The sequence below is a fragment of the Tachysurus vachellii genome, chromosome 2, assembly GCF_030014155.1.
Source record: "Tachysurus vachellii isolate PV-2020 chromosome 2, HZAU_Pvac_v1, whole genome shotgun sequence".
NCBI classification, from domain to species: Eukaryota; Metazoa; Chordata; class Actinopteri; order Siluriformes; family Bagridae; genus Tachysurus; species Tachysurus vachellii.
Window position 1 is genome coordinate 27,707,569 of NC_083461.1, and position 26,883 is coordinate 27,734,451.

The window sequence follows — 26,883 nt, forward strand, 5'->3', positions numbered from 1 at the left end:
CATACACATACTCACACACACACTCACACACACACACACTGTACACAAGGATTTAGTGAGTGACCTTGAGCTCAGAAACGGCGCCCACATCACGCAACTGAAGCTCGAACCTGACAAAGTGTGCGATTTTCTTTTATAAGGTCAGCATCTTTATCTTTATTGATTCAACTTCCCTCTTTTGAAAAAAAAAAATGATAGAAAAAGGATGAAAAAAAAACAGATCTGTGGAAAATAAAATAAAAAATAGGAAAACAGGAATGAAAGAAATCACATGCAATGAAAGGAAAGCTAAAATATTTAGAAAGAAAGAAAGAAAGAAAGAAAGAAAGAAAGAAAGAAAGAAAGAAAGAAAGAACAAAAACCGAGACGCTGATGGTAGACGTGGCTGTAGAAAGTGACCTTGTGCACAAAACACTGCTGAAGCAGTAACATGACAAACTGAGTGATTTCCTTCTGTATGGTCAGCATTTTTTTTTTTGATTGATTCGACTTCTTACGTTTGTCACTGAGATCAGACACCATCTCCTGAACCTGCAGCTTATAATAAATAATGCTTATGTTTGTCCATGATATAGATCAGAATAGGGGTTTGGGGTGAGATGGAGATGGATGTGATGGAGATCAGCTTAGGTTTTGTGGTGAGATGGAGGATGGAGGTAATGGAGATCAGCTCAGGGTTTGGGGTGAGGTTGAGGATGGATGTGATGGAGATCAGCTCAGGGTTTGGGGTGGGGTGGAGGATGGATGTGATGGAGATCAGCTCAGGGTTTGGTGTGAGATGGAGGATGGATGTGATGGAGATCAGCTCAGGGTTTGGGGTGGGGTTAAGGATGGATGTGATGGAGATCAGCTCAGGGTTTGGGGTGGGGTTAAAGATGGATGTGATGGAGATCAGCTCAGGGTTTGGGGTGGGGTTAAGGATGGATGTGATGGAGATCAGCTCAGGGTTTGGGGTGGGGTTAAAGATGCATGTGATGGAGATCAGCTCAGGGTTTGGGGTGGGGTTAAGGATGGATGTGATGGTGATCAGCTTAGGGTTTGGGGTGTGATGGAGGATGGATGTGATGTAGATGCTCTTCAGAAGATCAGATATGGACTCTTTTCTTCCTCCACCTTCATTACAGGCAGAAGGTTAGTCACGTCTTTTAGCCTTTTGATCTTCTGATGTTTTCGACTTTGTGTCTCCGGGAGCGTTGGCGCTTCTCTGGGAATATTAAGCATTCTGTTTTAGTCGGGTTCGGAATATAGGGAAAGGGCGCTATCATGTGATGCCTCCTCTCGCTACTCGTTCTCTCAGTCTGTCTAACAGGATTGATTTCTGCAGAAGGATCTGAGCAGAACTGCAGCAGGTCGACTGAATAACTAACACACGTGCGCACACACACACACACACACACACACACACACACACACACACACACACACATTTTAACAGGATAACAATACAATTCATTAATGAAATATCATGCTTTTTATCCATTTATGTTTAGAGGTTTAATAGTTCTTCTCACGTCCCTCAACAGCCTTGATTTAATCCAATCTATGAAAAGAAAGAACCACAACAAAAAACAGCTTGACATTTAACAAAAAAACCACAAAGCACAAATCCTATATCCTGAACATTTTGGAAGACATGAACCCAAAACTTCAGCAAAGAAAGGAAGAAAGAAAGAAAGGAAATGAAAGAAAGTAAAAGAATGAAAATTAAAAGGAAAAAAAGAAAGGACAACGACTAAATATATAAAATTAGAAAGAATAGTAAAATAAAGAAAAATGTAAAGTAAATAAATAAATAAATAAATAAATAAAGAGCATACTAACTGAGAATTAATGGCTAATTAAAGAAGAGGTATAAAATTTGGGGAAAAATTAAATAACAAAAATATTAATAAAAAACATCATGTAAGCAAAGTCTATGCAATTTTGAAAGAAAGAAAGAAAGAAAGAAAGAAAGAAAGAAAGACTATATGGATAAAAACTGAATAAGTTCAATATTTGAGAAAACTTGTTTCTATCCTTATCATTAGGTTTAGATGATGTAGATCGTTCCTGTGTCATTGTTACCATGGAAACGGGACGGTAGCGAGCGAGAGTGTTAATATAAATCTGTATTTTGCAGCTGCACCACTGTCAGAGCTGTTCTAGAAAAATTCATCAACACCTTCTGACCAATCAGAGTCCAGGATTGAGCAGCGCAGCGATATAACGCTCGATGATCACCGCAGGCTTTCATCATGTCGTCCTCCGTTTAAAGATTTGTGACTCATTTTGTGTCTCGTTCGTTCACGCTCGTGGCATGCTGCGATGAAAATGAGCGAGGATTTAAAAAAGAGCGAATGAATGCTAATTCTGTGTTTAATAAGCCCCGGCTCCCTCAGAAGTCGGCAAACTAGATACCACCTCAGCCAGCCTGGCATTAGCGAGCGAGACGCACAAGCAATATATTACAACCTGCCTGCTTTTTTACCTTTTATTCTCCCAGGATATCTTAAATTAAAGTTCCAATAAAGCACTACTGCTCCGTTTTCTCAATAAACTCTGAGACATAGCCTGCTTCCCCTGCCATACTGAGTAACTACAGTAGTGTTAATTTCGTCAGACGAGACGAGACGAAATATGTTCGTCAACAACCTTTTTTTTCATGACTAAGACGGGACGATGACAAGACTGCACCACTGTCCAAAAACGCTGACTAAGACTAAATTAACATGCATTATTGTTGACGAAAAAAGACGAGACGAAAATGTTTTGTATGAAATAAAAATGAAGATAAAAGCTCTCTTCATTTTCGTCTACAATTGTCTCTGCTTTTTCATCAGCTGTTACGCCTTTAAAATATTCACAACGTGGCTTTCGTGGCTTCGCGCTGTTGCTCAAGTTACAGGTCCGCGAAGCGGATCCCGCTTATTACATTGCTACCTACCAAATAAATCGATATTTTGACTCAAAATGATGATTTAAAAAGAAGTTTATTGATTTAAAAACAATTGTATTGTTTCCGCTAAAGAAAATAGTGCGCTCCGTCTCTACGGTTAGAATCCTGTGTGTCCATGGCAACGCTCTGTTTTTCATGGCAACGGTGTGTTATAGTTCGCAGCGGTCTGTTATCAAGAAATAAAATAGTGTGTGCGTAGAAAGAATTCGTCCACACGCCGCTCAAAAAAAAACCAAACAAACAAAAAAAAAATCCTGAGCGCAAGTCCACCCCTGGTCTATGCAGGCTTTTTGTGTTAAATTATATTTCCTGTCGCTGCGCAGGCTCTTTTATTGTACAGTACATGACAGCTTATGTCCCGATGACCGGTCTTTGCATTACGATTAAAAGCAGCATCAATAAAGTAAAAAATGTGATGTGCAGTCAAGTTTTGACAAGTTTTATAGCCTTGATATTGTTTCTTATTCAAAAGTGGTGACAGAAAAAACTCAGCACACCCAACCTGAAACCTCTTCCCACGCCCCTGTCACAATCACATCATAATCAAAATGAATAATTAGGCTTAAAAGCAAATGTATATGTAAGGGAATCAAGTTTAACAATTACATGTAATATTGCTCCAAATATAATCAATAATGATGTGTGCAATACCATGTATAACTTGCATTAAGTTGGTAATTTATATATATAGATCAAAGCCTAAGATCAAAACTGTAGGTGTGTATATATATATATATATATATATATATATATATATATATATATATATATATATATATATATATATATATATACATATACACATATATATATACACATATATACACACACATCTACAGTTTTGATCTTAGGCTTTTCATTAAGTTATTTATTTCCACTGTAACACTTGTGTTCCTGATATCATTGCATTTAATGAGGCCTCGTTGTATTTATTCTTACAATAGATTCCAGATGTGGTCAAGCTACAATTTTTTGACTAAAACTAGACTAAAATTAAAAGACTTTTAGTCGACTAAAACTTGACTAAGATACCTTGAGTTTTCTTTTGACTAAAACTAGACTAAAATGACGAGACTTTTAGTCGACTGAAACTAAGACTAACAAAAAAGATAGGTGAATGACTAAATATGACTAAAACTAACAAGGACATTTGGCACAAGACTAAGACTAAGACTAAATTAAAAATAGGTGACGAAATTAACACTAATCTACAGAACATTCCAGTGGCAGAAAACAAACTAATAAACATTTCTGAATGGTTAAGATCATGTCATGAGTGATTAAAGTAAACTGAATATAAGAAAGTGAAAAAGTAAGTAAGAAAGAAAGAAAGAAAGAAAGAAAGAAAGAAAGAAAGAAAGAAAGAAAGAAAGACTAAAGTTTTAGCAATACAAAATACTAATAGGAGTGTTAGCAAAATAAAATACTAGCTGGAGAGTTAGCAACACAAAATTCTAGCTGATTATTAGCAAGAAAAAATACGAACAGGAAGGTTAACAAGAGAAAATACTATCAGTAGTGTTAGCAAGAGAAAATGCTAGCAGGAGAGTTAGCAAGAGAAAATACTAGCATGAGAGTTAGCAAAAAATAATATTCAGTTCTAGCTGAATATTAGCCAGACAAAATACAAACAGGAGTATTTGCAAGATAAAAACTAGCAGGAGAGTTAGCAAGATAAAATACATAAAAAAAAACTGAATTTGGGTGTGTGTGTGTGTGCATGTGTGTTTTCATGTGCTTGTGTGTTTGTGTGCATGTGTGTGTTCATGTGCTTGTGTGTGTGTGCGTGTTGCATGCTCATTTCACCCATTAAAAGAAATTAATATTCCCAGAAAGATCTCGATTTGTGAAGGTTGCTTAGCCTTTAACCTGCGAAATGACAGTGTCGTATTGATGAAGGGCAGCGGGGTTTAGAGTGCCGTGTTGTGGTCCGAGATTCAGAGATCGGACGAGAGACTTGGGAACAGGGCACGAGCTGTAGATCTGAATATAAAAGCAGGGTGAAAGAGTAACCCGCTGCTTGTGGTGATGAGAAAAGCTTCGGACGACTCTGGAGATAGAAATCAACTTAAAATCATATCAAGAATGTTGGAAATGAAGCTTTTGCTAAATTACAACAAAAAGTGTTACGGTTTTAAAAATAAAGTTACAGGAAGAACCTTCCAGAACCTTCCTTCACAGTGATGCCATAGAAAAGAACCTTTCAGTATCTGGGAATGTTTTTATCACCTAAAGAACCTTTTTATCAGCTACAAAGAACCTTCAACATGTTCTATGGATGCTAAAGGTTCTTCACAGAACCTTGAAAAAAAGAACTACAGTATTTAAGAACCTGCATTTTTATGAGCGGATCTCCTGGAAGTGTACTTCTTGACATTGTGAGCTTCTTGTTTACAAAAGCTTTATATCACCTTCCTGTATTCATGCTGAGCTGGTTAAGAAGCTCCTTGTGTGGATACGATCTGCTAATTTCTCGCTCTGGAACCGTTTTTGTAATTGTTATCATGTTGTAATGTCTCACGTATGCGCTTATTGCTTTTTAGAGGTCACGCTGATACGAGGTTATTGTGCCTGATGAGATGTTTCTAGGTGGAGCCTTAATAATGCTCTGCGATTGTTCATTACACTGTAGTGTACAGATGCTCAGGCTGTGTAGCGGCATCACTCACTCCTCCATTCCTGCATCCAAATTTCATCCCATCTTCTTCACATTAACCTTGTGTCGGAGTGAAGGGAACATACAATAACAAAAGTCGAGTAATCACATCACGCAGGCTTTTATCTCGCAACGCCACGGGTTCTTTTGAAGTTCTTCTCGAGCTATAGCTGAGTATAATGATAAAATATCGTATATAGAGAGATAGAAATACGCAACATTAATGAAGGCATAATATCATCACTTTAAAGCCACTTGATTATCTAAACCACTGAAATCTTTCTGGATCAAATTCTGAATGAAATAGAGTGAGCCGGAACCGTAGCGCAGCATAGCGTAGCGCAGATTATTGAATAGTAGCGTATTGTAGCATAGTGCAGCGTATCTGCTTATTCTTCTAAACAGAGGACCAAAAAAAAAAAACACGTTATTTAGCATGTTTTAATTAATCAGACAAATCAAAATTGAGGATTAAAAAGTATATTAATTAAATTAAATCTCACACGTAATGATTTCATGACTTCAGTTAAGTATCTTGTAACTTTTAACTTTTGTGAATGATCTTTCAGCACATCAAGTCACTGGATCAAGTGCTGTTTTATACGCGTTATAAAACTCATGATAGATTTATTCCAAAGCTCGTTACTGTCTTATTTTTTTAATCTTGTTGCTTTAATCTTTTTATTATTTTGTATTTTTACATTGCACTAAATTCCAATTAAAGGTACATAACCTACAGTAACACATCATTTACTTTATCGGTCGGTATTTTCTATATCCCATGATTTGTTTTTCAAGAAAGTCAAGTTGTATCAAAAGTAAATGTAGGTTTTTTTTGTGTGTGTGTGAAAATAGATCACACTTTCATTCTTATGAAGAAAAAATAAAAGCTGCATAATTGTGACATTTTTATGTTCATGCATCTTGCTCCATGTATTAAACATTCCCAGATCTCTCTCTCTTTTTTTTCTTCAACACTTTTTTTTAGATGATGCCAAAAATGACCTGGTCCTGACGTTTGACATTTAGCTCCGCTGTGTTTCTTGAATAGGCCTTTAATCCCAGGTCGAAAACTATTTAATAAGGTGCCGTGTACGCTGTAGAATTGTGTATATAACAACAGCTAATATTGAGCTAAAACGGACTGCTTGTTTTTGCAAAAATGCAAATGTGTTAAGCAGCCACAATATTTCAGTCTCTCCATCTGTCTGGGCACGTCGCCCTTCATCAATTATTGTTTTGCTAGTGTCAGAGTGGAGGAAGGAGGAGAAAAAAACACCATCGCAGTCTGACTAGGTGAGATCTTGAGTCTCCTTATAATTAATTTTGTTATATATCAATAAATAATTTCTTCATCTCTTGCTGGTCGAGAGCTGCTTCATCACCTTTACATTTTGGGCCGAACCCCAGAATTTAAGATGATCGGATCTTAATCTTAGTGCTGTGTTGATTAATTACAGAATGGCTCTGATTTTCTAATTAAAGCAGCCTGGAGATTTTGGTATGAATATTTAAAAGTTGCTCATAAAGAAATGAGCTGAATTTTTCTTCCGACAGCTCACGAACAGGGATGGAAGAGCTTTTTTTTTCTTTAGGTGTTTTTTTTCTCTATCTCTCTCTCCGTTTCTTTCAGCAACCTTGCTATTGAAGTGTCATGCTAGATTTATGTCTGGGGTTTTGAGTCGTGCTGTGTTTTGAGGATGCTGGCTGTGGGCGAGAGCTTGCACTGTCTGCTGATTACTCACAACGCACACTCGGCGCTAGTCATAGAGAACGCTCGGCAGTGCGTCATGTAAAGTGAAAGATGTATACGGTGCCAGATTAAAGTCACTACGCTGGATTCAGAGTATTTTAAAGCATCTGACATGTAGATTCTGAAGTATCACAAGCAGCATGAGAAGCTGAGGTGGGAAATGTGGGAAGTGCAGGATTTGGTTTGCTTCTTTACTCCGGAAGCTTATCGAGGAAATTAAATCATCATAACACCTTGAGTTCAGCTTCAATCAAAGCTCATAAGCAGGGTCTTATGAGTGTTATAAGTACTATTTGAATATTAAAGCATCGGTTTTTAAAATGTAGCGCCCTCTGCTACATACAAATCGGATTACACCTGCATTAGAAACCCTGCCGCTCAATCGACTGTGTGCCGTCTGGTTCAAAACCTTTTAGTTCTTGAGTTTGTTTTAAAGGACAAAGAAGAGTAAGCCTTTTGTTCTAATTTCTGGGTCAGAAAAACTAAATGGCCGCCAGAAAACAAAAGAACAAAAAATGATGTATAAAATGTAGCAGATGATAATTTTTTAATGTTTCAAATCCAAACAACAAAAAAAATACCTCCAAAAATTACAATCACAAACTGGAGCTTTAAACACCCCAAAACTGCCCAACAAAAAAATTATTTAATTAAAACCCTTATAGAGATTTTCATTTTGAACAGTTGTGATATATGGAATTTTTCTGTCAGCTGCAATGAAACCATAAAACCTTAAACATTAATACAAATGTATATTCATTCAAAGTGAATGAATGGGGTGGAGCTTATTTCTGGGCAAGAATGAAATCAAAAGAAGCTTGAAACAAATAAACTTAGCAGGAGTAAAAAATATAGACTTTAAATATCTTTTTCTAAACAATCCTAGAAATTCTATGCTTATTAAAGGTGTATGAACCCAGTTGTTCATGGGTCTTACAAAAATAACAAACCGCCCCTTTAAAGCCAAGTTTACTGTATGTGGTGCGCTCTAATATATTAGATATAATGTAGACATCTTCAAGTTTCTAAAACATGTCCTTCATCACCACGTTGCTGTTGATGTTAATTGTTTTGATGATTAAAACCTGACTTTAAGCTAATGTTGTGCTACGAAAAGGAACCTCTTCAGCCAAAACAGTGAGATATGATAAGAAAGTGAGTCCGAATCGTCCCTCTGGTTCCCTGCGCTGTTTCGACTCTCATTTCTTCTTGATAATGTGGCATATTGGAAGTTATTAGAGTGGAAATCAGTAAGCGTATGAATCCATCCTCAGGGAAAGCTCACACTGTATTTTCCCAGCGTGACTAATTCAGCACATGGTGAGTGAAAGTCTCAGGCAGGTATCAGGTACGCGTAGCATGCTGCTCACGTTATTACATTATTAGCTCCGAGCAGCGTTTAGCAACATTACAGTGATTTGCCTGTTCTCTGTCTAGCCTCTTTCTCTTAGTCAGCACTTGACGGACGTCTCAGGTGTAATTCGAGCGCAGCCTGACTGAGTAATAGCGGGAAGTGGGAAGCGTATTCGCACCTGGAGTCAGAACCACAACCTGAAGCTACCAGGGAAGTGGAACAGATTAATGCTTTAAAGTAGTAAGAAATGATAAAGAATGATAAAACACACTGCATGCAGATTTATTAGAGCTCTAGAGTCCATTAGACACTAAAAGAAGAAGTTTTTCAATCTGCTCCAAAAATGTTGCTGAATATTCCAGCTGTTAGTCTGAATACAAAATATAAATGAGATGTAATAAATAAAAGGGTTCAAACAGACTCTAATTCTATAAAGGTTCATCACAGTTTAAAACAAAGTTATTCAGTTTCATTTAAAATAAATGAAAATAAATAAATAAATAAATAAAAAAAATAAATAAATATATTGTAGAATAGTAAAAGGCAAAAATAAACTCCAAAAAAACAGACAAAAAAATAAATAAATAAATAGATATATGAATAAATAAGAACAAAACATGAACACAAAAACAAAATAAATCCATAAATGAATACAAACATCATACATCAAGAATAAAAAAGCTATAAAAAAGTTTTAAAAAAGAAAAAATATATATTATTAAATAAAGGAGAAGAACTAAAGACAAAAAGATGATTGTTATTATAAATATAAAAAAAAGTTATTATTATTATAAATAATAAGAAAAGAGAAAACAATAAGTAAAAAAATTACCTGTAAAAAGTAAAGAAATAAATAAATAAATAAATAAATACAAATAAAAACAATAAACAAATATATTTGTATTTAAAGTAAGGAGAACCAATCAGTTTGTATGGAAGATTATTATTATTATTATTATTATTATTATTATTATTATTATTATTATTATTATTTCAGATGCCCATATAGAGACTTTTTAAATATTCTAAAAAATTTTAAACGCTTCCCTTCTGTGCTGCACAAATACCCAGTGTTTAAAGCCTTCAGCTCTCGAGGTAAACGGAGTCTATGTCATGACTCAGGATTTGACATCACCTCACTATCACTTTAATGGTGTGCCAATCATGTGGAGGGGCGCAGGGAGCGGCACAGGGAGCGGCACGGGGTAAACAGAGCGAGGTGAAAGGAGAAGCGTGTGAATATTTAAAGAGTTGTTTTAACTAGTACGCCTTAGAGGAGGTCTTCCAGGGAGAAGCTCTGAGCTCAAAGACACTCCTGCCTTTGTGAAGTCACTCTGAACTCCTCCTGAACTTCGCCTGCCTCAGTCGACTTTCCACAAAAAAGAATCACCAGATAAATCAAAATTAAGAAGAAATAAAATCAAAGCACAAAACATTTGCAGCCTTGGCATCAGCATCAGCGTCGACGGCACAAAATAAACAGTCCTGATGATTTGGGGAGATTTTAAAAGAGAGCAGATGAAAAATAAGGAATTGAATAAGCAGAGCTTCTTTAAATCGCACGCCTGCTGTAAGCTCCTCTACATGTGCTCCATCACATCTGTAATTAAGGACAGAATTTTTGCTCCCTGCCACGATGATAAAGTGCACCGTGTTTGTTCAGAGCAAAATATAACGCAGCAAACACCTTCAGCACCGTCTGCAACCGAGCTGCGTGTTGTGTAAGTCTCTGTGAATGTGACTGCTGTAAAAGAAATATGTCAGGGGAATTTATAGACCTGTACACAAACACACACACACACACATGCACACACACACGCACAGGCACAAGAACGCGCACACACATACATTGACACTGACACATACACACATACACTGACACATGCACACACACACACACACAGACACATACACACACAAATTCATATACACACATGCATAGTCTTAATTCTAACCTATTTATAAAAAGCACCTGTACATACACTTTCTCCTGCCGTTATTTAATCAACCAATCATGTTGCAGCATAATCCATAAAATCACACAGATTCAGATGAAGAGCTTAAATGTGAGAATAAAGATAAACTCTTTAACTGTGACATTGTTGGTATCAGCTGGTTTGAGTATTTCAGAAACTTCTGTTCTCCTTGAAATTACATCACACTGACAAAAAGCTCCGCCTCCTGATTCACCTCACACTTGACCAATCAGGTGACAGTGAGAGACCATGAGACATGTTCCAGACCATGAGACATGTTGAAGATCATTAGAGATGTTCCAGACCATGAGAGATTTTCCAGACCATGAGAGATGTTCCAGACCTTGAGAGATGTTCCAGACCTTGAGAGATATTCCAGACCTTGAGAGATGTTCCAGACCATCAGAGATGTTGAAGACCATGAGAGATGTTCCAGACCTTGAGAGATGCTCCAGACCATGAGAGATGTTCCAGACCATGAGAGATGTTCCAGACCTTGAGAGACGTTCCAGACCTTGAGAGATGTTCCAGACCATCAGAGATGTTGAAGATCATTAGAGATGTTCCAGACCATGAGAGATTTTCCAGACCATGAGAGATGTTCCAGACCATGAGAGGTGTTGAAGACCATAGATGTTCCAGACCTTGAGAGATGTTCCAGACCATCAGAGATGTTCCAGACCATAAGAGATGTTCCAGAGACATTACAATCGTGATGAATTTTATCATTATATGATTATTCCCTCTTTTGCGTTGATCCTTTTCCTTCCATGTTGTTGGCGTTCTCTTGAACACAGGAGGAGTTTTACTGTAATCTTCACACATCGAGGACGAGCTGTCATGCTGCGTCCTTGTCATCGTCCTTCACTCGCAGACTTCGCTCACGCTCTTCTCACTCGATACGTGTGTTTTTCTGACAGCAGATTAAAAAATTCAACTCAACCATTCATAATGAAATGCCACGCAGCTGTTAGCAGATAGAGCTGCGTATCTATCACTGTGATAAAATAAGGTTTCGCTTGGCAGAAGATAATGAACTTTTTTAGAAGTGACGTCTTTAGATCATGTGTGTGGCAATTTTTTATTATTATTGTTCAGTGATTTATTTTTAATTTTTAAGCTTAACATATCAGATAATCCGGTGCTAATGTCAGGAGCGAATGGGAAACGCTATGCTCCAGTACAGTTGCCATTTTAAAGTAATCTTATTTTGGATTTTATTCTATAAAGGCTATTGGATGCAAGGCACTAACCTTGGAAATGTTTCCAGGCGGGGAGTTCAAGGAATGAGTGACATCTCTGCCCTTTAATAAAGAGAGATTACTCGACTGGTGTTGTGCTGCAGCCTTCGCTAAAACAGACTCATGAGTGAAAACAAGAAGCAGCGTCTCAGTGCACACCTTTCTACCTATTTCTGGATTTGGCTTTTAGCCTAGCTGCATTCTTACAGAGATGTGTGTGTGTGTGTGTGTGTGTGTGTGTGTGTGTGTGTGTGTGTGTGTGTGTGTGTGTGTGTTGCTCTCAAATTAATAATAGTCAACAGGGAGAAGAGAGGAACAACTTGAAATAGTCAGAGTTAAAATTAGCATTTACACCCACGCCCACACACACACACAGACACACACACACACACACCCCAACCTACTTCTTAGTCCCCAACAAGAGCCAAGAGCAGATGGAAATCATTTTTAAAGTAGCAGTGTTTATATTTTTTTTCTGCCATCTGCTGCATGTGAAAAGAACTGCAGAAGGGGCGGGGCTTATTTAAGGGCCAGAACATTTTTAACCAAGCACATGATACGAGGAAGCGGATCCTTTCCATGACAGTATTGCGCAACAGTTTTAATAAATAGTACGGCTGTTAAACACTTCTAAATATTAAAAATGTTTAAATTTATATATTTAATTGGATATTTGTTTATATTATCAGTTGTGTATTTCAAGCTGTTTTCATGCTAGTGCTTTTATTTATTTATTTATTTATTTATTTATTTATTTATTTATTTATTTTGAGTACAGATTGCTGGAACGTTGCTTTGGGGAATCTTTTCTTTCTTTCTTTCTTTCTTTCTTTCTTTCTTTCTTTCTTTCTTTCTTTCTTTTACTTACTTTGCCAAACAGGAACAATAAATAAATAAATAAATAAAAGAATAGGACAAAGATTTCCTCCTTCGTTGTATATTTCCATGACATCAGCGGTAGGTTTGGTCTGTTCTTTAGTGATATAGATCAGTGACAGGAAGTTGGTGCTGTAGGACTCAGAGAAGGCAGGATTTGTGATTTTTAATTCCGGAGATGGAGCCTGTGACCCCGTCATGCAGCGGGTCATTCACAGTGATGTCTGGTGCGGAGAGAATGACAGATAAACACGCAGGTCAATGGGAGTTAACCTTATTTATCTGTTTTCTGTTCAGTTCCTAATGGTACACTCAGGGAAATATAAGAAATAAACAAAAAAAAAAAAAAAGCAGCCGACAGGATTTGGAGAGAAGTTGTAGCCACTCTCTGTGTGTTTGTGTGTGTGTGTGTGTGTGTGTGTGTTTGAATAGATACCAAAAAAGTGGTTGGACACTAGAATGATGTCTTGAACGTTCCAGTCCTGAAAAGAACCAAAACAAAATGCAGTATACAGCAAAAGAAATAAAATAAAAACATGTGTATATGTGACGTGTAATGCTTGGTTTGTGGATATGGTTGTGCGATCACACAATTACACATTACACAGAAGTAAATGGATGAAAGGAAAGTTGTTCATTGATACATCTGCTGTGGTGTAGGAGGAATAAAACACTGCAGGTTCTTCAGTTTTTCTCTGAACCGTGTTTCTGAAATTTGCTACTTGTTCTTTAGATGTATTTATGACTTGATAACTCAGCATTGTGTGCTTATGCTAAATCATGGAGCAACTACACAACATTATCGTTATGTCATAACAGGTTGTTAACGTTCCGCACAAGTTATCGTCAAGTCCGTGTCTTTGCGATCACTTCTTCCTTCACTGTTCATTGAAAACGCCAACCGATGATCCAGATTTTATTCTTCCTCGTGGAACACTTCCTGTTAACACCTTTCTCTCTCTGATGTTTTTTCCTCTCTATTTGTTTTTCAGGGAAAGAAGAATATGTGGCGACCTTCAAAGGTTCCGAATACTTCTGCTACGACCTGTCGCAGAACCCGATACAGAGCAGCAGCGACGAGATCACACTCTCATTCAAAACCCTGCAGAGGAACGGACTGATGCTGCACACGGGCAAATCGGCCGACTACGTCAACCTGGCGCTGAAAAACGGGGCGGTTTCGCTGGTCATTAATTTGGGGTCTGGGGCCTTTGAAGCCCTGGTGGAGCCAGTCAATGGAAAGTTTAATGACAATGATTGGCATGATGTCAAAGTAACAAGGAATCTTCGTCAGGTAACAGTGCAGGGGGTTCTAGCTAACCAGACCTTTAAACCAGTGACATTTTTGTTTTTCTTTCCAAATCCTCAGCCTTTGTTATAATAAATTATAGAGAATTATACATTTCTATCTAAATTCAAATGACTAAGTATTAGAACTTAAGCAAATTTGAGCAGGGGATACCTCTGAGAACATAAGTCAAAAACAGCACAGGTTCTGTAGAGAAGGAGGAACCAGGATTGAAGTGTTGCTATAACAGACTGGATGGGTTGTTTTTCAGCTTCCTAAACAACATTTTTAACTTTGGCACTTTGACCAGTTTTGCCCACATATTAATTTTCCAGAAGTTGTAAAAAAGATTCTTCTAGGATGTCACTTTGAAGAACCGTATCTATCACCTAGATGACCAACAAACCAAGACCCATGAAGCACTTCAAATTAATCCAGAGGTTACTGCTGTATGATGTTCCCCAAACAAACAACCAAAAAACCCTCAAAAGTTTGTAATGTCATTTTAGGAGGTGAGGAGAGCAGACTGTGGACTGTCTGAAGAACCATATGGGTTTGATTAGGGGACTTAGAGAAGAACCATATCAATTTTATAGAGATCATTTTTCCTAATGGATTTTAATTATTTTTTCTGGTGTCCCAAACTTAATGAATTCCTCTATAACGTTAAAATTATATAGAAAGATATTTAAAGCTGAGCACAAATCATGGTCTGAATGATTTTATAAAGAACCAAGAATGAATATATAGGACACTAAAAATGGTTCTTTTAACCTAGTCCTCGAGACAGTTGACATTTTAGAAGACGTGCTAAGACAGGTGCTGAGATTCAAAAGCATCAAAAAACGAAACAGATCGTGTTTATTAGATTTGACCTAATACACTATTTGATATCAATTTCTACTCAGAACCCTCAGAGCCTTTGTTGATGGGTGCTACCTACCATTTGCTGTGGCTTCAGATCCCTTTAAGAGTAAACCCAAGGCAGTTTTGGGTATTTTAGTTACCTCTAGCTCCCTAAATGGGCCCCCAGAGCCCTCACAGATAGGGAGACCCTTTTGTAAACTACATGCAGTTCCAATTGAAAGACATTCCCAATAATCCATATATGGTTCCAGATTTGTTCCTTTTCCTCCCGAAAGTACTTTTGATGTGAATATTTAGAAGAAAAAAAAAAGCTTATCAATGCTACCTCTGGTGGAGATCCCCTTGTTTTAGGATTCTATGTATATTTGTTAACAAATGACAAAAGAAAAAGAACACATTATGGGTTATTTGATGATAATTTAGACTTTAATTTCAAGACCCTTTGTTGAAGGGTTCAAGGATTTGGATAGTTTCATTTTAACTACTGTATGGTTTATCATACAGTTTTCACAGATGATCAAACCAAAGAACCTTTGCAGTTGAATTATTGTAATGTTTTAGACGGGAAAAAACAGGTTCTTCAAGAGTTCTTTGGATCGGATAGTTATGCCTGGCTTCCTGAAAGATTTCTACTTTGACATGTATGATATGGAGAATCCTTGTTCCCAAATTTAGACAAACCAATGACTTTATAAGAAGTTCTAGATGTATTGAATTATTTTAATGCTTAGCTAGAAAATTTGGACTTTTAAGGGGAAAATGCATATTGGAAGGATTCCTTAGAAGCTTAAGCTATCCTACTAAGGTTTCTACATTGAACCATGTGATCGTGAGACCATTTGTTGTAATGTCTACAGTTGGCAAGACAAATCAAACACTTTAAAACTGTATATTGACTAATTTGTTAAGGATTTGTAAAATACTGACTTTATGAGATGGGTATTTTAAAGGAAAGTGCTAGAGTGCAGAGTCTAGCCAGAGTATGCCCTTGCTCAAATCTCGAATTACTTAGTTTTAACTTCTGAATCCAGCACATTTTAATGATTATAAATGCATGCATAGTCAGGGAACAGATCATTCCTCTCTCATTTCTGTGTAAGGATCTTCTTCATTGCTACGACCTAAAGAGGAAGGCACAGGAGCCATCAGGTCTCAAGGCCACGAATCCGGGCACATCAGATGCTGATCAGCCCAAACAGGCTTAAAAAAGGCATTTGAGTCAGATTACAAAGCGGATTTTCATCAAAGAGGGTCGACTGATGTGCTTCAGGCCTTCTCTCTTATGTGTGATATCAAGAGAACATAAAGAAAATACATTCAGACTATCAGCTGTGCACATAGATACATGGAGATACAAATCAGCTTTAATTCGAACACCAGCTTGAAGTTACGCTTTATTTTTCTTCGTAAAACTTGTTTGCCCGTTTTTTTTCTTTTGTGGTACTAACATGCTGTGGGAAACTAACGTCATCCACATGGAATGTGTCATTTTACTAACCGATCTTTCTTTTCTCTGAGAGTGTACTAACATTGGTAGAAGTCATCATATCTTTTTTGAGTAACAGTCGTTGTTCTGTTCACAGTTTTAATTTCCTTTCTCCCCCCTTTTCCACAAAGCATTCAGGCATTGGACACGCTATGGTAAACAAACTACATTGTTCGGTAGATATCATTCTAATTGTTTCTTAGTTTGGGTTTGCCGTGTGTTTCTTTTCTTTCTTTTTACTGTAGACGTCATAAAACCCAAAATAAAGGGAACTTGCGGTTGGTACTTCTCCGCTTACTTATTTTCCTCCAACTCCCTTTTTTTCCCTCCACATTCTCTCCATCGGTTGCTTATAGTTGATTGGTTGGTCTGTTGGTTGGTTGGTTGGTTGGTTGGTTGGTTTTCTCCTTCCTTTATTTCACCTCTTATCCAGTTCTGTGCCTTTCAGGGCCTTCACCTTGTGCCTTTTGCATCCAGCAGCGGTTCACAGCAGTGGAGGACCATCTGCTGGCTGGTGCTCTGTGGCTTGGCCAGTTGTGACCCCATGACCTCAGCATGGCATGCTTTCCCAGCACTTTCACTATCTTCTCAATCCTGCTGCTTTTTCTTTGTATCTTCACTGCTGTCCTAAAACTCCTCCTGTGCTCCTGCCCACCCGGCTCTGCCTTCACGTAGCATGAAACGTGTGGCATCTGAGCGTAGCTTCATTCCATTTACATTGCGTGCATGTGCTTACCAAAGCAAATCAACATGAGGAGTTTTGTCTCTGCTTCATTTTGTGTGGCTAAAACCAGCAGTGGTTGTGTTTCACTTGGCTTCTTGCATCTAACCCTGAGATGAAATGTTCTTTATTTTTCATTTCAAGTTTTTGGAATACAAAACTAAAACGACTAATCAAACTAAAAACTGGCACCTAGTTACCAGAACATGTACTAACACCATTTTTGTGTCTGCAAAATGACTTTTATGTTAAAATACTAACACAAACACTAACGCCACATTGGGCAATCGGTTTACACCCTTAAGTAGAAACTAGAACTTTTTAAAGAAATTGTTTTAAACTACAAAGGTTGAAATGCTTCATTAACTAAGAAAGACATGAAAATGGGATTTAAAAAATCAGCAGAAATTTAAAGCTAGAGAATTACGGTCGTTAGAATGAGCGGTCAATCCGGAGCACCACAAAAGTTTAACAAGAGTATAGCGTGTCCTTTTCCTGTGCTTTGTTTGTCTAGGTTACGATATCCGTGGATGGAATTCTTACCACTACGGGATACACGCAGGAGGACTACACCATGCTAGGATCGGATGACTTCTTCTATGTGGGAGGAAGCCCTAGCACGGCCGACCTGCCCGGTTCTCCTGTTAGCAACAACTTCATGGGTTGCTTGAAGGAGGTAAACATCTCGATTCTTGCTGAATTCGCTGCCAATTGACTTTTTTTTAATTCTAAAGAATTTATTTAGCAGAAATTGTACTTGCAGAACAAACCACTTATAGCAACAAATAGGCTACTTTCCAACCTGCATCCAGTGAATTCCTCTTTTTTTATTTTGTTTTTCTTGAAAACACTTTTTGATATTTAAACGATTTGATTTTCATAATTTGTATGAAAAATTTTATTATTTTACTTTCGAACCTTGCTATGGTGTCTTGAGACATTAAGTGAGTAATGTGTTGAGCTAACATCTGTTGTAGCAATTAAATAAAAATAAAAAAACAATAAAAGTGTATAAATAGCAAATAAAGTGTACAGTAATAGCAAAGGGAAAGCTGCTCGAGATTCCAAGTCCTAGATTCCTGCAAAGATCATGTTCATCAACAGATGCTAAACAAACACAGATGCTATATATCTTGCATGCCTGTTTGTTTGTTTGTTTGTTTGTTTGTTTGTTTGTTTAGAAAGCTTACCAATAAAGTTCACAACCAATCTACAGCTTGTGTGACAAATCAAGATATTAAGAACCTACAGCTTTCAAGATCATTCTTCCTTCCTTAGTAACAGCCTTGTCTGGAAGGCCGGGTTTAAATTTAATTGCTAATTTGTGAATTTTTTTAAAAATGTTTTGAGAAATTATTAACTAAACATCACAAACAAAAATGCTACCTGTGTGGGCGGGATTATATAAACAGATCCGCGAACATCGCTAGTTGAAACCGTTTCTAAACTCGAGTGATGGAAGACAATGGAAGGATGAAACTGTCAGAACCTTAGAGTTTAGACCACACCCCCCTTTATGGGCTTAAATCTGAATACAGATACAGAGAATTTAATTATGAAGTTAGGAACTGAGTGTGTTTAAAAACAGACTACAGAAGAGCAAAACCTTATTAGTTTACACTATAGGACCCAGTGCTTAAAGAAACTCACGTCAATTAGAAAGTCCAAGTTCAAGTGTAGGTCACGGAGTAAACTGGCTTCATCATTCTTCACAACTTTATGTTATTCCAATCATTCTACATGTATTTTAAATTTTCCATCACCTTTTTAATGGGTTTTTTGGACATCAAAAGCCATTTTGCAGTGTGGTAGACTTTCTAAAAAGCGCTTCGGTACTCCTCTCGTCATTTATCTCTTAATATCCGAAAGTTCAATTTCTACTCGCCAGTGGAGCTCGGTTATTTTTTTCCTTTCTTTCTTGCTGCATCTTTACAGCTGTCCTAGATTACAGCCTCCCCTCCCCACCTCCAGCCGACGAATCTGTCCTCACTGAACCTTGAAGAAAGTCCTATGGGGACTTTTCCATAACTAGCACTTGGGTTCTTTAGCACATGGCTGCTCTGCTCTCCTTCTCAAGCTCATTAGAGAGCTCAGCTCATTAAAAGAGAAAGAGCCCTGCTTTTAAACAACGACATTTTAAACACAATGTGGAAATATTAGTGCCTCTGTAGAGCAAATATTCTCATACGCTATCACCGTTAACTTTATAACATCTCAGTGACAGCCATTCGCGTCAAGCGTTCGCGAGTTAGCCTCGGAGGGACACGAAAGAGGTCAAGATTCATCTCAAGCCAAATTGCTCCTGTTTTTCAATCACTTGCCGAGCATCTATAAAGAGTCGAGAGGGTTTCGCTACACCGTCCACCAATGTTTTAACTTTGCTCCAAATTAACATCGCACCAAATGAGGTAATTGAAGATGAAGGAGCGTGTTTATCAACCCGAGTCGTTAGCACAGCAAGCAATTACTCGTGCCTGGTTTACAGAGGCGGCTGCTTTAATCAAACAATGAGCGAGAGCAAAGTGATTGAGAACACCTCATTAACACCTTGCCATCAACTCCGTTCTCATATTACTTTCCTTTTGACAGGAAACAGATACATCGCACACACGATCACGTTTCCACATGATTATGTGGTTCGTACGTGAAAACAGCTACATTTTAAGGTTATGCCCTACACGTGAACTCAGTTAGACACGTATGTGTCTAACTTTTACTCACATAAAACGTTATTTATGTGCAGAAAATCACCAGTCAGTGAATAAATCTTAAAATAAACAATGACTCTAAAAAGCTGAATGAAAAAATGTATCTTGTTAAACAAAACGATGTTTAAAAAAATGAATAAAATCGATGTAAAAAATTACATCGATTGAAAAATTTAAGGATTTAGATAGCTAGAAATGGAGGAATCAGAAGTCGAAAAAAAATCCCATGCCAAAATGAATCATATAAAAACGTGTATGTGTATGTATATGTGTGTGTGTATGTGTCAGAGAGTCCCCAGGAATAGACTTCAGGTTCCTCCAGTGGCCCTGTGTAGAATAAGTGCTACAGCAAATAGATACATGGATGAATGAATACAAAATGTGAAAATAGATGAATTGAAAATAAGTGTGTAATCATGTGTAGAGCCTAAAAAGCACATAAATTGGACGTGTGAATCCTCTGATGATGCTTCATTATCAGACCCTCTGAAGCCTTTCACTCTCCAAAAAGCCCCTCACAAGGCTGTGTGTAACTTCCAGGCTGCCTGATGGTGTGTAAAGCTGCAGCCAGGTTCTTGACACGGTTGGCCTCTGATTGATTACACGGGCTCGTGGTCACGCTCCTGAGTCTTGCCATTCCCCTGTTCCGACTCTTGGCTCCTCTGTTCTGATGATAAAATGTTGTTGTGGTAATAGCTTCGTTGTCAGTTCTTCGAGCTGGTGACAAATGAGCTCAGCGCCACTCTCTCCTGGCCTGGTGGAAAATGCCGGGATTGGAGCTTGGTCCAATTTCGCCAGGCTCTAAAAGGTGTCCTTTGTCTCCACTCCCCATATTGATTGCATTTTATTGGCAGTATCTGCAGTGCACTTGGGCGATGTGACTAAAGAATTGCAGGTGTACTACCTGTTTCTTTTTTTTCTCCCTCTGGATAGGATCCAGTGCCAAGCAGTTCTTCTCAAATCGCTATTTGTTTTTTCCCTGTAGGCTTCTTATGGTTGTCAGGCTGAAATGGAGGACCTGATGGAAAATCGTACCTGGTTCTCTCTCTCTCTCTCTCACTCTCTCTCTCTCTCTCTCTTTCTCTCTCTCTCTCTCCTGACTTTGCTTGCACACTCTATTTTGCACCATATAGAAATAATCTCGATATCACCAATTGAGAATAAGTCATATATTTCCAGCAGAAAGTCATCAAGTCAGAAAAGCGCCACAGACCAAGTTTCAAACCAAACACTCTTACCATCCCGTCTCCCATCAGGACTTGTTCATAAATAACAAGCAGAGGCCATAAAGCTAGGTTTATATACTCCCTGTACTGTATTTGTGTACCCATTCCAGATTAGCTCCAGTGAACACTTCTCTGCCTCATGCTAATACGGTCCCACTGGACATGTCCCTGTTTTTGATGGAATATTAAACATGCCAGAAAAAAAATGGGAATTTAACCCATTTACTGTAAAAAAAATCAAATGCTTAAAGCTGCATTTCATATACAGATATAAAACGTCAGTGACTCCCATGTGGTGCTATGATAAAGCTTTCACCCCGGCGTCCGTGGCCGAGAACCAGGCGTACTTTCACTCCCATGTCAATCACAGTGACTTAGCCAACCCCAGGTATCTCATGTACTGTATGTGGAAGAGGGCAGATATCGATTTTCTTCTAAATGTGTTACTCTGTCCTTTGCCAGTTCAAAATAGATGTGTTGGTAGGCAGCACACACTGGCCACCACCCTCCCTGGTTGGTGGCTGTCGTAGGATAAGATGGCTGATGTGTGGGAATTGGTGTAAAGCCAAATTGGGGAGAAAATTGTGATAGAAATCTCCAATGAGCCCCAGTTATCAGCAGTAACATAATTCTAATAATTAATAATGAATCATTCATCAGTAAGGGGAAAATCTTTAGTGTAACACTATTAATATTTCTGTAGGGTTCACTTCAGAGACAAGCTCAGACAAGTCAGCTTGTCTCCACTCTGATGCAATAAGCTAGGACAGCATTGACCTTTTGACATTTTCTATAGAGACATTTAATGTGTCAGGCTACATCATTTCAGATTAGCTGTAACTTTGCCTGTGTCTTCAGCGATCTAAGAGTACATGTAGTGAACTTCTGGAATTTCTGTGTGCTTGACGTCTTTCTTGGTAGTTTGTACCAAAACTAACAACTGTAATTATATTCAATTTCTCTTGCACATTTAACCATAGATATTGTAAACATAGACAAATCAGCTTTACAGAAAAGAAATGCATGGAGATTTCGTTCATGAGATTATGAGCAAGCCAGAGGCAACACTGGAAAAGGCAAACCTCTGAGCCTACGTAAAGAAGCAAGCAGAAACCTGTCCTCTTCTGGGTGACACTGAATGGTGTGATTATAAATCTAATGTCGACATGTGTAGAAGAAGAAAGACAAGCTGGACTGTGTTGAATATTGTGAATAAGTGTCCTGCAATGAGGACTATGATTAAAGCATCTTTAGGGTTTTATGTGGGACCTTATAAAACAGTCAAAGGTACAGAGCCCCAAGCTGAAGTTGAGCATCAGGAATGTCTGGAGGCAAGCAGCAAGCATTAGAGGTTAGCATGTATGCCTTGCATCTCATGAGATGGGAGTTTCCATCTCTTCCTGTGTGTGTGTGGAGTTTGCAAGTGCTCCCCGTGCTTAAAGTTCCCCCTCAATTTCAATAGGTTGTAGAAAGATAGATATGATTGTATCTTGTGAATGGTTGACCCCCACCTTGTCCCCCTGGTAAAGGCTACAGGTTCCCTGTGTTCCTGTTTAGGATAAATGCTACAGAAAATGGTTGGATGAAAGAAGATTTATGGTATCTATTTAAGAAACAGACTTCCGTGTTATCAGTATAGATCAACCTTGGTGTAGAGATACCAATATTCAAGGGTTATGCCAGAGCCTACGTCACTTCATCCATCTACCGCACCTTTCTGGTCAGGTGGATCTGTTATTGGGTATAGGTGAAGATTCAGCCAAGATGAAACCAGACTGTTCACCCAGAAAGTTTAAGAATAAAGACAGCAAGGTTAAGTTTTTATATCAGGTTGCTTACAAAAGTACTTGTCTTCTTTATGTCTCAAAGCATCACAGGTCATGAGGCACAGTACATGTGTCTACATAGCACAGGATTTGAGATTGAAGGCAGGTCAGGTACATTATCTGCATCCTGGGTTGGAAGACCAACCTGGACCAACTCACTGTGAGCAAGTTGAAAGATAAAGAGGATCTGAACAAGCATCTGGGTAGATGGAAAGAAAATGTCAGCTCCATCTGATGTTTTACACAAACCTGCATTTCCAAGTAACACTCGTAACCTAAAAATCATCAATTTATCAGACCCAGGGTCGAAACTAGTGGCATTACCAGAACTGTTCTGCTCATTTTCTTGAGTTTTATTTGCTTCTCATTTTGTTTGCACAATTAAATTTTAACACAGATTTGGATTTATATATAACCTCATCCATCTGTGTTGTTCAGTCTTTCACAAGTGTAAAGATATTTTTCCTTATTATATTTAGCATATTACATTTAACTCTGAGAGTTGAGGACAAATCCCCTTGCTGAATAAGCAACCATGTGCTCTAAATCCTGTTAACACCCAGAGTTTTGTTATTTTTTTTAAAGAATCTGTGGAGGTTTCCTATGTGGTTAAAGGCACAACATAACCACCACTCATTCTATCACCCGTTCGTATTCACCTGCAGAGTTTGAAAAAGCTTGCAGCACTTTTCAAGATCCTATATTTCTTAGATTGATGAGTCATGTGCAATGGTGCCGCTGGGACTACTGCTTCAAACTAGCCAGCCATTGAAAAACTTACAGACTGTTTGAAGGACTGACAGAATGCCTCAGAAGGATATCTGAAATTGTATTCTCTCAGTATAGCTCTTGAAGAAATGACTCATTACCATTTGAACCAATGGCCATACTGTTGGAGTATCTACTATATTAATGTAGATGGTTTAGTACTTTTCAAAACATTTTATACTCAATGTTCTCTGAAGTCTGGCTGCTGTTTATTTTTAGATCTCATGATATATATATTTTTTTCCTGCATTTCAATCGGAACCCTCAGGAGAGATCTGGGTCATACCTGGGGTGTGCTCAGCTGTGTGTTCTTATTATATCTTGACTTGCATCACACACGTTCCTACGATGCCCTTGTTAGACTAAACGGTGTACACCTCACACTCCAACAAGTTGTCATCAAGGTTACACACATGCTCCAAGGTGCTGCTTTTGGATAATGGTGTTTGGCTCCTTTTCACCCCAGTGGCTGGATTGCTGAGGTCTCAGAAGCTCAAGTGTGTGTTTAAGGGAACAAAAGTGACATGCCAAAGACTATTTGAGTTACTGCGGAGTGACAGCAAGTCCCTCATAAGTAGATGTGAGAAAATCTACTGTAACATTTGTGAGAGTTTGTGACAAAGCCAAGGGATGAGAAAATAGATAGAGGCTCTGGAGGTAATGTTACTGTATAGCATAAAATTTAGTTACTCTCATATAATTTTATGATGGCCGTACAAGGCTTCTTAAAAAAAGACCACAATATTAATCGAAGATGCCTCAAGGTGTGCTTGTATTTTACATTGTTATAATACATAACAAAGTTTTGCATGTACAATTTTTGAGATGAGATGAAACCTTTATTATATCGTCCTTTGATGTCAGGATACATCTTTTGTACCTTCTGTTAAAGAACAATTTTTTTCTTTTAGACTTTTAGTAGAAGTGTTGACTCGCTTTTCCTTCATCCTGCCACTTTTGTTTGGTTTCTAAGGTGGTTTATAAGAACAACGATGTACGGCTGGAGCTTTCCAAGCTGGCTTTGCAGGGTGACCACAAGATGAAGATCCATGGCGTGGTGGCCTTCAAGTGTGAAAACGTAGCCACTCTTGATCCAATCACTTTTGAAACACCAGAAGCCTTCATCACGTTACATAAGTGGAACGCTAAGAAAACCGGCTCCATATCCTTTGACTTCCGCACTACGGAACCGAACGGGCTACTACTGTTCAGCCACGGGAGGCCAAAGCAGCAGACCAAGGAGGCAAAGACTCCGGTCACTCTTAAGGTGGACTTCTTCGCCATTGAGATGCTGGATGGTCATTTATACCTGCTGCTGGACATGGGCTCAGGCACCACCAAAACACGAGCGGTCAATAAAAAGGTGAACGATGGCGAGTGGTACCATGTGGACTTCCAGAGGGATGGAAGATCAGGTAAGATACTTTCCTTTTCTTAAGGCTTGTTAAACAAATAACTAAATAAAAGGGCACTGGGGTAAAAGTGGGATAATGCACTTAGAGACATAATCATTTATTTATCACATTGTTGATTATTTTCCAGCATGACAGGGATTCTCTATTTCCCCCCCAAAAAAATGACCTTTTCTTCTTTCATTTTCTCAATGTTCTTTAGACGTAACTGCCAGTCTTTATTATACTTCTTTACTTGTTCTTTTTTTTTCCTTTCTTTTCTTTTTTTTTTTTTTTGAAGTGATTATCCTTTTATCATTGTAGATGACAAAGTGCCACAGAGATTTAAGTAAACTGTTGATAATCCGACATGATTTGAGTCATTTATGTGTTATCTTTTTATGCTCCTGGGGAAAATATGGAGCATCTGTGTAATGTGAAGCACAAGAGATCTGCTGCTGCTTTTAGCCATCAGCCTAACCATCCAGATCTCAGGCAGGTTTTGTGGAGCTCATTTCAGACTCAGGAGTTTAAAGTTCATGTGTCCCTCGACACCTTCTCATCTTTAATGACCCTGAGCAAGTCCCTCACATCTGGCTTTATCTCAATGCTTCTTCTAAAGACCTCCTTGTTTTGAGTTTCCTCATGGCTGGGGTAGCGATCATCACACTGAAAGCGTGTCTAGATCTCTCCCACAGAGCGTCCTCCATGCCCTGGCTTCTCTGGCAACTTATCCATGTTGATTTGCTTATCTAAGCAACAATTTGTTAGCATGCGCTTGTGGCCAAGGCCTCGCAATGTCACACTGCAAATTAGATTCACCCTCACCAACCGGTTTGTGTTTTCCACTCCATCTCAAGAGCGGGAAATCACATTAGTCGTTTCATTACCCCTATGGAGCCACATGGAGAGTGAGGACCTGAGTGTCAGTAAAACTGGAGCTATGCTTGTAGAAATTTCTTCCCTTCTACTTCTTTTCTAGTCTCGAATGTTTTTAAAGCTAATGAGTCTGAGGTCTGAGTTTGTGAGAGGTGAAGGAGGACAATTTTAATGACAAGCTTTAATGGCTACTTTTGCCCAGATGAGCTTGATGTCCTTCATAATGGAGTAGAAACTCGAGATGAATAACGGAGCTGATTTTTGTGGCTCATTTCCTGTTACTGTTATTTGCATTTTTTTTTTTTTTGTTTGTTTGTTTTTTTAACAGGGACATTTTTAGGATTGAATTTTTACTCTGAATTTGTATTCATATTAGATGAATTTCTGAACCTCAAATCACATTTCTTGGACTCCTTTCTTGCAGAAAATTAACATCATCTTTTCTTCTTTAAATTGTTTAATAATTAATATTTAATAATTGGTGTGCCTCATTGTTCTGTGTTAATTACAAACAATTGTTTAATATGTTAATCCTTTGAATCAGTTAGTGTATTAACATTTAAATGATCCATTAATTTACTGCGATTTTATATGCAGATTACACATTGATTTTAAATTCATTATTTATTTCAGTTCCCCAAAGATTCATTCTGTGGTAGCTTCAGTGGCTGAGCTGCATTATTGGAAGATATAGAACATTTTTCAACTTTTTCATCATTTAGTTGTCATATGGTCAATGTCAGCTCTCTATAAGCTATGCCTTTTATGGAGATTGTGTTGTGGGCGTGGCTACATGTCAATCAGTGGTCGAATGTGCTTGGTAATTTACAGTTTATTAGACTCTAGCAAACGAAATACATTTACACAAAACTTTATTAACTGATCGATGAAATTCTGGCTGTTGTTTCTGATTCTGAGCAACAGCTCTTTCC

The 26,883-nt window shown here is 38.1% G+C and overlaps 1 protein-coding gene across 10 annotated transcripts in view; it reads left to right on the forward strand.

Moving 5' to 3' along the window:
• LOC132841682 (neurexin-1a-like) overlaps window positions 1-26,883 on the forward strand; it is a 261,155-nt gene that overhangs the window by 56,724 nt on the left and 177,548 nt on the right. For 6 of the 10 annotated variants that reach the window (XM_060864110.1, XM_060864111.1, XM_060864118.1 and 3 more), the window contains 4 exons: window positions 13,784-14,085; window positions 16,564-16,587; window positions 17,668-17,829; window positions 24,655-25,096. In XM_060864110.1, coding sequence (XP_060720093.1) covers window positions 13,784-14,085; window positions 16,564-16,587; window positions 17,668-17,829; window positions 24,655-25,096 — 930 coding nt within the window. The remainder of the gene's footprint in view (window positions 1-13,783; window positions 14,086-16,563; window positions 16,588-17,667; window positions 17,830-24,654; window positions 25,097-26,883) is intronic. The other 4 variants (XM_060864113.1, XM_060864116.1, XM_060864117.1 and 1 more) reach the window with 1 other exon arrangement.